At 38.4% G+C, this 13,614-nt stretch overlaps 1 protein-coding gene across 1 annotated transcript; it reads right to left on the minus strand.

Moving 5' to 3' along the window:
* Positions 1 to 7,155: 7,155 nt before the first annotated feature.
* K441DRAFT_655800 (ABC transporter-like protein) lies at positions 7,156 to 12,988 on the minus strand. The gene is made up of 18 exons (XM_067647919.1): positions 12,420 to 12,988; positions 12,167 to 12,371; positions 12,081 to 12,116; positions 11,941 to 12,009; positions 11,824 to 11,888; positions 11,605 to 11,764; positions 11,216 to 11,559; positions 10,922 to 11,165; positions 10,794 to 10,875; positions 10,556 to 10,746; positions 10,363 to 10,509; positions 10,138 to 10,313; positions 9,697 to 10,048; positions 9,327 to 9,639; positions 9,172 to 9,264; positions 8,553 to 9,085; positions 8,036 to 8,499; positions 7,156 to 7,924 (listed from the first exon to the last, which is right to left on the minus strand). The coding sequence occupies exons 1-18, from the start codon at positions 12,815 to 12,817 to the stop codon at positions 7,426 to 7,428; spliced, it is 4,371 nt and encodes a 1,456-aa protein (XP_067507365.1). The 5' UTR covers positions 12,818 to 12,988; the 3' UTR covers positions 7,156 to 7,425.
* Positions 12,989 to 13,614: the final 626 nt, after the last annotated feature.

Genomic DNA, 13,614 nt, shown 5'->3' on the forward strand with positions numbered 1-13,614 from the left:
TCTACGGGTTAATCAAGCTCTTTAATATTAAGGCTTTGTTAATTAACTGCTTTCTCCCCCCTCCTAATTAATAATATTACTAAATCGGGCGATTAAAACAATTCTTTCTCCGCTAGTATATTACGAAAGCCTCCTTTAGCTAATTAGAACTATAGCTATATCTTTTCTATTAACTAGAATTATCTCTACCTATTAAAGCACGATAGGCTTATTAGTAAATATAGATACTGGGTTCTTTATAAGCGATTAATATCTAGCAAAGCTTTAATATTAGCTATTTAGTAGTATAGAGCAGACCTTTTTTAGGACGGTTCTATAGGCATAAAGAGACTCTAGCTATATAAAATCTGCTACCTAGTTTAAAAACCAAGTACTTTACTTATAATTAATAGTAACGATTATATTACTAGCCATTTAAGATTAAAGTATAATATTAATATAGGCCTTAGAAGCTATAAGAGTAATATATAATTACTAATTGCGCTAAGCCTATTTAGAGTAGCCGCTTAAGCTTTATCTACTTTAGGAGGTGGCTATAAACGCCAGCCGTTTCGGGAAGCTGGCTATATTTCAGCATATATTAATTAGACGATCATATAGGATATTACCTTCCGTTAAGCCACTAGTGCCTATATACGCGCTCTACTTATATTCAATTATCCTTAGATATAAAAGTGTTTTATAAAGGCGCTTATGTTATTAAGCAATTAGATTAAAGCCTTATTTAAATAGCAACGTATTAATATTAAAGACCTCCTTTTTACCGCGCTTAGCAAAATCCACCTTAGCTATAATATTTGGACGTTTATAAATGGAATATTACTACTTAGTATAGTGGCTCATTTTATTAATAAAGACGGTAAGCTTTAGTTAGTACTTTTAGGGCTTTTACAACTACGAGAATTATATACTGCTGAGAATATTATAACGGCTTTAGCAGAGGTAATTAAAAAGTATTAATTTAATTATAAGCTTGGTTACTTAATAACCAATAGTACCTATAATAATAACAACCTCTATAATTACCCCTTATAAAGCCTCTTAGTGCGTAAAAAGGAACGGCTTTAGTACGTTAGTTATATTATTAACCTTATTATTAAGGCTCTAATATATAGTAAAGGCGTAAGCAAGCTTAAACGCCTTTTAATTAGTGCGAGCGACTAAGCCAAATTTAACCTTATATGGTAGAAAGGCTTCATTAGCAAGATTTATAATATTATTAAATACATTATGCAATTACTAGGACGCCGCGAAGACTTTGCTAAGAATTAGCTTAAGGCCTATATAGAGAACGAGCTATTTAATTATATAGAGCTTCTACTTATTAAGGACGGAGGCGTTTAGTGAAATTCTACCTACTTTATGCTCCGCCGCGCATTACTTCTTTAAAAGGCGATTAATAAATATTTACTTGCTTAGAGGAAGCCAGCTAATAATAGCTATAATTTAACGCAGGACTCGCTTACTAATAATAATTAGAAGTAGGTAAAGTAGCTTATTAAAATTCTAAAGCCTTTTATATTAGCCACTAAGTGTATAAAAGGCGACGCTAATAGCCCTAGTGTTAAAGGCTTATATAGCGCTCTATAGAAATCAATTACTAATATAAAACTCTTTTATTAAATCCTCTAGTAAACTTAGTAGAGCCTTAAAAACAAAAGCAATCCCTTCCTTAAATTAGGTGTTAATATAGCTATCTAAAAGATTAATAAATATTTCGATAAAATAAAGGACAAGAGCCCTTACTACTTTGCCGCAGTAATCCTTTATCCGTCTCTTAAACGCGCCTACTTTTACGATAAGTGGAAACGGTAGCCTTAATAGTAAAAGCACGCTAAGCGGTGTATGGAAACTATATTTATTAACTATATTAATAATTGAGAAGATAAGGAAGATAAAGAACTAATTAAGCTATAATATAGGAAGTTCCTTATATATCTAATACCGATTTAGCTAATAAATATATATAGTTGTTGGTTATAGACAAGAGCCTTACTTCCTCTAGGCGTAGTTAAAAGCGTATTAAGCTCGCTAGTGCGCTTAATTACTACTATAACGCAGGCCTTAAGTTTATTAAGATCCGTACTAATAACGGCGATAAGGTAAACAATATTATTCCGAACCCTTTTACCTAGTAGCTTAAAGTTGGTTAAATCCTCTATTTAATGCTTACTAAAATTGCTCTTAATATATTTTCTATACTAGCTATAAGCTCTATATATAAATGAGTTTTTAGTTAAGCTAAAAAGATTGTTACTAATAAGCGTAATAGATTATTAGCTGATATAATTAAAGCAGATTAATGTTAGAAATGGTGGCTGCTTAAAGGCCTTTTATTAAGCAGTTTAATTAACTATATTAACACTAATAGAGCCTTAACTACGCCCTGGTTAATAAGCTTTAATATTAATTTTACTGGCTATAAGTTAAATATAAAGGTAGAAACACTAGCTTGGTAAGCTTCTTTGACTAAAGCTTTACATTAAATTAAAATTTAATACTAAAATAGAGCCTCCGGAGCCCTTACTACCTTATTTAAACCTCCGTGTACGCACCCAGCGCTTTCCACTGTATTTAAATACTATACTAGATAAATTAAGGCTGGTTTTTAATTGGGTAATGTTAATATTTTATATATAAAGGTGCTGCTAAAAATCTAGTATAAAACACTATTACATCCCTACAATTTGCCTAATTAGGAAATTAGGCTGACAGCGAACAGCAAGCGAACTTATCTTGACGCAGCGAACAGCGAGCGATTTAATTGGTGGCAGCGAGAGAGAGGTAAGGCCTCAAAGCCAGAGTTGGTAATAAGCAAGCAAGCCAAGCTGAGAGGCCTTAGCTTGCTGGCTTGCAATTTTTGATACCTTGAGCTTGCTTGCTTGGCTTGTTTGGGTTAAATCGTTTGGCTTACTTGCTTGCTTAGCCGCTTAATTAATTTTGTGTAGAAATATTTAGTATATATAAAATTAAGGCTGGAGTTACCTTAAAGCTCCTTTATAGCTATAACTTATAGTAATAATATAGTGCAGATAGTTATTACAAGTAGGGGTCTTAACGATTACGGGATTCTTATCGATAAAATAATCGTAATCGCTAAGAATCGTGCGTAAAATCGCGATAATCGTTAAGCCACACAGCTAAGCCATAGTTAAGCCATAGCTATTTTATTAATAAGACCCTTGCCTGAGTATTTATACTAATCTATATATATACAGCTGTCACGGAGCTTACCCGTAATACCTTATTTCTACCTACCCTGCCGTTTTCTGCTGTTCTTAGCGTTAGAAGTTGCCTACTAGCAACTTAAAGCTACAAGGACTATTCTTAGAAGCCTTCCTAAATATTACCTTATATAGAGGTTTGTTTCTACCCTTTTAAGATACTACTTCTATACTAGCTTTTTAAATACTTAGTTCTTTCAATATTCTCTAGTCTAAGTAATATTCTTTCCTATGTAATCGTACGACGTCCTCCAGAAAATACCCTCTCTGGCTTATCGCTTATAGCAGAAATTAAAAGAATTTTAATTGTAAATCGTAAAAGAAGGGGCTATCTCTTTTATTGCTGATCCTGGCACCACCACTAAAGTGCTAGCTAGCTTTAAATATCGTATAATACTTTAAAACAGTAATTATTATACTTATCTTTATTTTTATTTGCTCTAATGTTATTTCTAAGCCCTTCTAGAATTTAATTATACTTATTAAGAGGCTCCTATTCTTAAAGAAGATTACTTTTAATATAATTATACGGTATTTTAGCTTAATAAGTCTCTTTATATTACTTCTAAAACTCTTTAACCTTTTATAAGGCTGGCGTCTACTAGGCCTTTTTCTAGTTTGCTTTAATATATCTTATATAATAGGTAGGATAGAGGACAAGTGCAGCAGTATAGAGGGGTAAATTATCTATATACTGGTAGTATAAAGTATACTTTTCCTAGCAACGTTAAATTCGAGTAACTAAGTCTTTATTCTTCTTATAGGTAATAAAAGCACGCTTAATATATATAAGAAGAATATCTATAGTAAGGAGAACTTAATTAATTTGTATAGAATTACCTTATGTCTTAAGGGTCGCTTAATAGAAAAGTTTTAAAAAGAAGTAGATTATACAAAGGTTTACCTAGTCCTATAGCAAAAGTATATTATCCTTAAAAGCTTTTAGGTTCTTCTTTACGTACTTATTAACTTTTAACCCCACTTTAAGCGCTATATTAAGAAGGTTAAACTAGGAATTCCATTTTATATAATTATCTAGCGGAATTATCCTTCCAATAATTTGCTTAAACTTAGCCGTATAACCCGCAGAAGTATAGCTATAGACGGCGATATTATAGAGCTTTCTAAGTACTCCTATAGCTTAAAAAGTCTACTCTTTCTTCTTTCTTTCCTTTTTATTAAGATCTATTCCGTTTATCTTATCTTCTTTATATAACTTAATTATAGAAATATTAATTACTCCTTAAAAAAGAAAGTCCTAGATAGCAAGGTTAATAATATACCCTTAGCAATAAATTTATTAAATAGATAGATCCTAATAAATATTCTAAAGAGCTATAAAATTAGAGATCGTATAATAGAGAGTGTTATTTATTCTAGAATTATTTATAATAAGAGCTCTAAGTTTATATATAATCCCGTATTCCTAAAGGACTAAAAAAAGAGTATTCTATTAGTTATTTCCACTATGTCCTAAAACCGTATAAAGAGTAAAAAGAGATTTTCTTAGCTCTTTTTGGTTATTTATAAAGTAAGCACAGATTATAAGAAGGAGGTAATTATTTAGAGATATCTAGATATTAATTAAGATATAAATCTAAATAAGGGCTAACTATAGCTTCTTTTATATAATATCCTTCTAGTTTATAAATAATTCCTTAATATATAAAATAACTGTTATAAGCGCTGTTAAAAGGATACTAGGCTTAATTGATTCTGGATTTAAGGCTCTATAGAGAATATAGAATTCTGGCCATTGTACTATACTAAAGGGGAGGTTTTATATAATAATTAAATTTATAAGTGCCTAGTTTAGAATATCCTTATTTAAGATCTTCTTTAGGACTATAGATTTAATCTTAGTTATATAAACGTCTAACTCTATTACTTTAGTATAGAGTTTAGTAAGCTGTTAATATGTTTCTCCTTTTATATAATTTTCCCGAGCATTATATTTAATTTAATGCTTGCTAAAAAGATAGTTCCGAAGGTTAGTTGTTAAGGGATAACCGTTCTCTTTTATTTTGTTTGGATAGATCCTATAGTAGTATAATAGCCGCCCGTTCTTTCTCTTTAGTTTATCCTTATATGGGTTACGGCAATATTTATAGACTAGAGATGTTTTTTTATAAGAGTGTTACAGTCGGCACCGAAATAATGTAAACACTGTGCACGGACGGAACGCCAAACATCGCCTACCACCAAAATCCTTATAGAAATCGATGCCACGATTTGCGAGAGAAGATCTCGGAGTTTAAGCGCTAGAGAGCTTCAAATTGTATAGATTAGCTGATATTAATCTACAATATATCCTGCATTTCTAAAGTGCGCCTCTGCGTGTATTCTATATGCTTGACCAATTGCAAACTCTAAGAAGTTTTTAAAGCTCTTAAACTTAGATGCTAGTATATAGTTCCTCCTAATCCAAGCCTTTAGATCCTTAAATGTTGCCTTAATAGGATTAAAATCTGGTGAGTATAGTGGTAAAAACTCTAGTATAACACCTGAACGTTTATAGAGCTCTTAAAGACGTGCTGATTTGTAGATAGACGTATTATCCAGTATAATAATTAATCGCGGTCCTGGATACGGTGTATAATTTGGTAACACCTGGCGCTCTATAAAATCTTTAAAAAGCGTAGCAGTAATAGCTCCCTAAAAGATAACATGGCTTATATAGCCCTTAACTGTTAATGCTAGTAGAATACTTTATCTTTTAGATCTTCTATATGGCATTAATACCTTATAATCTATCCCTATTGGTGCCTAGCCTTGTTTCCTATCACTAGTCCTTTTATTTACAGCAGACTCGTTAAGGAATATAAGCTGATTAGTAAACCACTGTTTCTACCTACCCTGCCACGCACTGCGGAGCGGTGCGCTACGTTAAGCAGCACGCTTAGAGACTGCCTTTTTAGATTAGCGAGCGGCTTAGAGGATACGGCGGATAGTAGAGGGTGAGGTTTGGATATTAAATTCGTTAAATAGGAAGTCTTGCATCTCATTGATATACGCGGTAGGTTTGCTATTAAGGAATTTAAGCAGTCTCTAGATAACAACGTTAGCAGACACTTAGTACCATGCTAAGGCCTTATACCAGCTTCTGGTACTCTAGTAGAGTACTTGGTCTACCTAGCTTAACACTAGGTGGCGCGTACGGTTAACCCCAAAGGTTAAAATTTAATTGGAGCTTATAAACCGAGTTTCTCAATACCTTTAGAGCTTTTGCTATGTCGGTAATCGTCTCGTTATAATCAAGTCGGAGTTTAATTTAATTTACAACCTCAATTGGGAGACGACGAACCATAATGTGGTGAGCTGAATACGATTCATCGATTTCTATGAGGATTTTGGTGGTGGGCGATGTTTGGCGTTCCGTCCGTGCACAGTGTTCACATCATTTCGGTGCCGACTGTAGGTTCTTAAGGATGTAATTAATGGAGTAAGAAGGGATAAATCTAAGTTAAAAGCTATTTTATACGAATAGAACTTAAAATATAAGGATATTGGGGTTGGAATTTTATTGTGGGAATGCCAAGAATAATCGCAATCGCGATTTGATTATCGCGATTCTGGAATTCTTATCGATAAGACCATAATCGGATCTAATCGCGATAAGATTTAATTGTTAAGACCCCTGATTACGAGGCTTAGTGTGGTGTTAAGGACGGCTTTAACGGAGGCTTTAACGGAGGCTTTAATGGAGGCTCCAAGGGAGGCTCTAAAAGGATGCGAGAGGTACGTGCTGTTGCACGTAACGCGTTATATGAAAGTACATGTGCGAAGCATATATACGCTCGGCACAGAAAAATGAATAAACGGTATTTGTTTATAGTATTTATATTTAAAAATATATCATTAGATTTAACTCTTAACCTAAAATTTTATATATATATTTCCTATTAAGCGGGCAAGCAAGCAAGCAAGCTGGGGCTCATTTAGCTTGCTTGCTTGCCCAAATCGGGCCTTTTAGCTTGCTTGTTACCAACTCTGCTCAAAGCTCGCTGGACGCTGGCTGTTGGACACACTGTACTGGCACCGATGAAAGTAGGGCGGGTTAGATCAAGGGTTGAGAACGTTAATAGGGATTCTATAGATTTTGATAAGAGAAAGATGTTGCTAGTTGCACAGCCGCATATAGATGCTAAACATGTATGAAGGTGGGTGGGGTTTTCTTTCCTTCTTTGCCCTTCCGCTACCTTTATGAAGTTGTTGCAGGGCTCTCGGTACCGTTTGACACTTTTTCGAGACTTCCGCTATCTTTATCTTTCAAGACGTCATCACTCTTCTCCCTCTTCCCCTTTGGCACCCTAGCAAGCCAATACAGCCCTATAGCCATTGCAATATTAAATACCACATAAACTAAAGAGATCCCAAAATTCCTCCACCGATCCCCATACTCTGAACTCACGCCCTTCAAAAAAATATTTGTCTCGCTGCCGGTGCAAAACACACATTCAGTGGTTGAGTTCATGCTATCAGGTACGAGGTAGCCACCATGCACTTCGATGTAGGGTGTGAGGTAGTTGGAGCAGGTTGAGAGCGGGGGAGGGGAGAAACGCAGGAACTCTTCTGTGGAGCAGGAGATGCGCGCGTTGGCGAGGCCGACGGATAACATGCCGGAGACTAGGTAGGTGAAGGGGGAGACGCGGTACATGAATATCCAGAAGCCGGGAAGGGCTTCGGGTGTTGCTAGGACACTGGGAGGGTTTTGTCAGTATAGGCCTTTTGAAAGTGACGCTTGGGTCTGGGGAGGATATCTGGAGGTAGCAGATAGGAGGGAAAGGTGAGGAGGGGCCGACTTGACATACCCGCAGAAGATCAATGAAAGCGAGAATAAGAGATTAATAATAGTTCCCGCCCCCTCCGCAGTCTTAACCCCTGCAATAGCCATATGCGCAAATGTCCCAGCAAAGATCATGAACGTCAGAGTAAACAGGAACATCAGTGCTCCTCTTTCGGCCACCTGATCTGCCTCCACGGCATTCTGGCGCAGTCCGATGGGATAATACCAGCTTACGAAGACGAGCACAGCCATAAGGGAGTTCCAAGGGATCTCAACGAGGATATTTGACAGGATGAATACTTTCCAGGAATAAGTCCTGGATTGCCGTTCTCGGACTTCGTAGAGTGCGCGTTGCGTCACAAAATGGGGCATGATTTGTGAACAAAAGTTGGAGAAGATTGTGAGGAGCATGAAAACAGCGTAGAGTTGGTTCTGTAGTCCCTGGAGCGAGTTGGGCGTTTTCCAGAAGGAAAACCCGATGAACAATGCCTGGGCTAGTATTAGACGCGTTTCGTGATGCTTTTGGACCGGTTCGGACTTACACTAAAGAGACAGAGAGCGACTTTGGAGTATAGATATGAAGGAGTACGCCAATATTGCTGGAAGGCTCGCATAAGCACAGTCCAGAGCTGTGTACCAAATGAAGCAGCAAATGGTCGAAGTGCATCAGGGTCATTGACTGATATTGGCTGTTGAGACAGGTTTTCCTTCATACGGGCAAGTTCGACTTTGACAGCCTTACGCTCTTCTGAGTTGTTCCAGATAGCTGGCCAGTCCTGAGTGCATTCCGAGCCATGAGCTGCGCCAGTGATTTCGAGCATCCACTCGGCGGGGTTTTCGACTTGACCACATGGCCTAGCCCCATTGCGTTCAAAGTAGCTGGTGAAAGTCTTCGAAGACTCGCCGATTTCACCAAAATAAAGAGTCTTGCCTTCCATGGCGAGGAAGAGTAAGCGGTCGAATCCTTGGAATAGAATGGCTGAGGGCTGGTGGATGGTGCAAAGGATAGCTTGGCCGTTGTCGGCGAGCTTTCGGAGAAGGGCGCAGATGGACCAAGCAGTTTGGCTGTCAAGACCTACATACTAGTCAGCAAGGCCTCCTCCAGATCCAATGATTCGTTGCTAGGAGAACGATCTACTTGGACATAACAGTTCAGCTCACCAGAAGTAGGTTCGTCAAGGAAGAGTAACAGAGCAGGTTTGGCAGCCAGTTCGACCCCAATGGTCAGGCGCTTTCGTTGTTCGACGTTCAGACCTTGACAATTGTTAGCACATAATATTTCCCTCCCTACTCTCAGGCTTGGTCCAGATACGCACCTTCTCCGGGTACCCCAATAACAGCATCAGCATATGTCTCCATTTCGAGAACCTTGATGACTTCATCGACATATGCGAGCTTCTCAGCGTGAGGAGCAGCCTTCGGCTGCCGCAGAATAGCGCTGAAAGTCAATGCCTCTCGGACAGTAGATGTAGCTAGATGCAAATCTTGTTGCTGAACATATCCAGTCTTGCGTTGGAAACCTGCATCTCGAAGTCGACCATCGACTAGCATTTGACCGCTTACGACACCCATCGTTACACGGTTAGCCAGTACATCGAGTAAAGTGGTCTTGCCGGCTCCGGTAACACCCTGGAGGCAATCGTTAGCCATCTTGTTCCACTCTCTTGTCGGGGGGAGGGAACGTGCCATTAAAGCTGTCAAAGTTCCAGGTTTAACCCAACCATCGACCTCATCCAAGAGCCTTCGCTCCTCTTTCTTAACCTTGATATCGTAACAGACGCTATCCCAATGGAAAACCGCAGTCTGCTTCTGGATACTAGCAGGGGCGTCAGGCAACGTCTTCTCTCGAGCCAGCGTTTCTACGTTGAGTCTATCATCCCCGTGTGCTTCCTCGTCGGGCTTTGGCTGTAGATTTGGTACTCGATTTCGTCGGAAAAGTAAGACTTCACCCTTGGACTTCTCTGCTGAGATGTACTCTGTAGCTACAAGATAGCCAAAGCAGCCAAAGACCATCAGTGCAATCATGATACCAAGGTTTCTGGGAGTACCTGTTAGTATGGTCGTCCTTTCCTGGACTCCATTTGCCCTGTTCCAAACGTTCTCAAGAACTTCGGAGGTAACACATACCTCCATAAATGATCAGCCTCGTAATTGAAGTTGACAGCCAAGTAAGTGTCTCCATCGACAAAGTCAGCTCCAGCAGCAGCTCCGGTGGTTGCACAGATTTTCTCGTCTGGAGAAACGTCGCCATAGCCTGGACCTTGAGGAACATATCGCGTACAAGGTATTGTACGATTGTGGAACTAGACTCCTGTTAGATTTGGTAGATACATAGGAGTATGGTGTTCGTACTTCATTGATCATTAGTGATTCGAAAGCATAGCCGACAGGGTTTAGATAATTAAGCCATCGAAACCAAGGGTGCATGTCCTTGGTGGGAATTGTAAAGCCCGTGTAGATAACGAGTGCTAGACTGAAGATAGAAGCTGGTGCCATAGCCTAAGTCGTCAGCATGCAAGCACAATAGGCGGAAAGATGGCTTTACCTGTGGAAATGTGCGAGATAGTGCAGCGATACAACGGAAATACATTGACATAGTGAGTGTACACGCAAAGGAGAAGAGCAGGAACACAAAGAAATGACCAGGGGTGCGTCGTAGGTTGGTCATGAAGTAAAGACTAAGGTTGAATCCAACAGCTGTACCAATCTTATTTGGTAGGTCGCAGATCATAGAAGCTTCGATGCGTTAGCTTAAGCAAGTAAATATTGTATCTTCGACTAACCAATCGCTTCAGCAAATGGATGGTAAAAGGCATACTTGGATTGCTTCTCCACAATTGGACGTTGTGCATATAGAGTCAAAATCTACTCATGTTAGTAAAACTCCATGGGCTCTGAAACATAAACGAACCTCCAATGCACTAGCAAAAGCTGCCAACAAGACCGCGAAGAAGAGTAAAGCGCCACGGCTGTAGAGAGCACTAGTTTCGTTGGGCAAGTTGTAAAATACACTGCCAATAACAAGCGCCATAATTGCGTTGAAAATGATGCCCGTGATGGCGACAGCCAGATCTCCTTTTAGCCTTTGGTAACTTCGTTGCATACACAATTTAACCTGCATTGGAACCGAAAGGGTGTACGGCGATTGTACGCGCCTGCCTTGGGTCAGTATAGGCACAAGTCGAAAGTAGAGGCTTCAGCATACTGTGATCTTGCTTGCAAAGCTTTCCGCGATTGCTTGAATTCATCGAGTGACGGCCCTCCAATTGGATATTGGCTATCAAACTCCTCAATCTCCTGGAGTAGACGTGTTCGATCCTCGCTTTTTTGCCATGCAGCAGCAAATTCATCTGGTGTGTATGGTGTCTTGCCTTCGAAGCCTTCGCGGACTACTCGTTCTGCTGGGTTGGTCAGGGATGTGAGGAAATCGCCCGTTGTTTGTCGTGATGGACATTGGAAGCCTAGATTGATGAAGAACGTTTTGGCTGCATGAATATCGCCAAAGTAGATCTGGCGACCTTCGTATAGTATAGCAACTTTATCGAACACCTTCGAACGTTAGTCTAGTAATGATTCTGGAATAGTGAGACTTACATCATAGATAGACTGTGAGGCCTGATAGAGTGTTACGATCGCCGTCGCTCCGGTTAGTTCTGTTGACATCCTAAGTGTTCGCACGAATTCAAGAGCAGTAGCACTGTCAAGTCCACGTGTACTGTTATCCCAACACTGCAGGGGACTGCCCGCAATAGCACTACACAAAGTATGTATTAGCAAGATAATTATGAACGTGCCATTTGGCGGATGACTTACGCTTCTGCGATACTAACACGTTTTCGTTCACCACCAGAGACGCCTCGAATGAAATCATTACCGACCTTGTATGCATGTCAGTTGGAGCAAGTGAAGATATATATGAGGGTTTCAGACCATTGTATTGACCGTATGGCTGAGACCAAAGATTGCCATGATAACATCGCGTAGATGTTCCGCGTACATCTAGGGAAGCAATTAGAATAATGGGCTTCGCTGCAGTGTTTCTATAGAGAAGATGGTTTATGGACACTCACATCTCGACTCACGCCAGGCAAGCGGTTGCGGGGAGCCTTACAAGAGTCAGCCAAGTATTAACGCTAATGAATTTCATTCAATATACCCTGGCACGAGCAGCGAAGTCGAGAGTCTGACCCACGGTCAACTGAGGGAAGTGTACATCGACCTCAGCCTGGTAAATGCACTCTCCTCTGAAGTCCTTGTGCATGGTCTCCTTCGGAATACCTTGATAATTGAGATGAGAGTCCTGAGCGACAAAGAAACCATCAGTCTCTCCCGAGATGGTCTTTAAAAGCGTCGAACAACCACTACACTTGTTAGTAGTATTCTCCCTGCTCTTTCAAAGCATCACTTGCCTCCCCGGCCTTCCCAGTACCAGAAGCATCTCCCCACTTCTGACCAAGCCATCGAGATCACGCAAGATCTGAATTCTGGTCTTCTGCGCCTTCCCAACAAGCTTCTTGAACGAACTCAGTACTTTCAAAGGGTAATTCCCAAAAGTCTTCTGATAGTCCGTCGGCTCCCCAAATCCATAGGCAGATAGGTTCTTATAAGCTACGCCAGCAACTCTCTTGGGATACCGTTCAGGATCCCGCGACGTAATGCTCATAAGTGTTTGAAGCCATGCCTTTAAGCTGAACTTGCCAGAGTTTGGAACCAGCAAAGGATTTTCAGGTCCAAGGAAAGGGTTGGAAAGCTCTCCCCTCTCGTTCTTGACGCTGTGGTATGACAGTGTCCTCGCAAGCTCAGTCATCGTTTCCTTTGCCATTACAACAACTCAGAGGAAGATACGAGAGAAGCGACGGGAAATGTCGGTATAGTGTATAGGACAAGGTCGAGAGAATGGCGTTTTCCACGATGAAGTAGGGTTCCGCACGGGTTTCCTCACCAAAATATGCCCAAATACACCTTTTTATACCGCCTACAATTTAATAACCTTTTAATAGAATTTTATATATTAAAAATATTTAGAATATTAGAATATTCATACTAAAAATAAAGCCAAAAAGTACTTTTTAAAATTACCAATAATAATATTAATAGGCCTATTATATAAATCATTCTTTTTTATATCTATTATAATAATATTTAATATATTTTAAATTTATATATTTATTTTATAAATAAAGTTATAATATATTTTATATTAACTAAAATTATTAATTTATTTGTTCTATTTATTGCCCGATTCGGTCTCTTTTCTAGATCGATATAGGCTTCTACTTTCTAATTTATTAAAATTAGTTATTTAAAAAATTATATAGCTAATTATTATATTTAATAGAATTTTTACTATATAGAAAAGTAGGGTTTTTTTTAGTTTATACTATAATATATAATATATTTTAATTTTTATATAAAAAGCTTAAGTTATTATATAATAAACCATATTTTAATTTTTATATTAATAGCTATTATAGTTATTTAGTTCTAGGTATTTAAATATATTTTCTATATATATATATTTTAGTACTATATATAAGCTAATTATAGTTTTAGTATATAATAAACTATATTTAAAATTTTATAAAATTCCATTGGAAGGTTACT

Source organism: Cenococcum geophilum (genome assembly GCF_001692895.1).
Source record: "Cenococcum geophilum 1.58 unplaced genomic scaffold K441scaffold_9, whole genome shotgun sequence".
Lineage (NCBI taxonomy): Eukaryota > Fungi > Ascomycota > Dothideomycetes > Gloniales > Gloniaceae > Cenococcum > Cenococcum geophilum.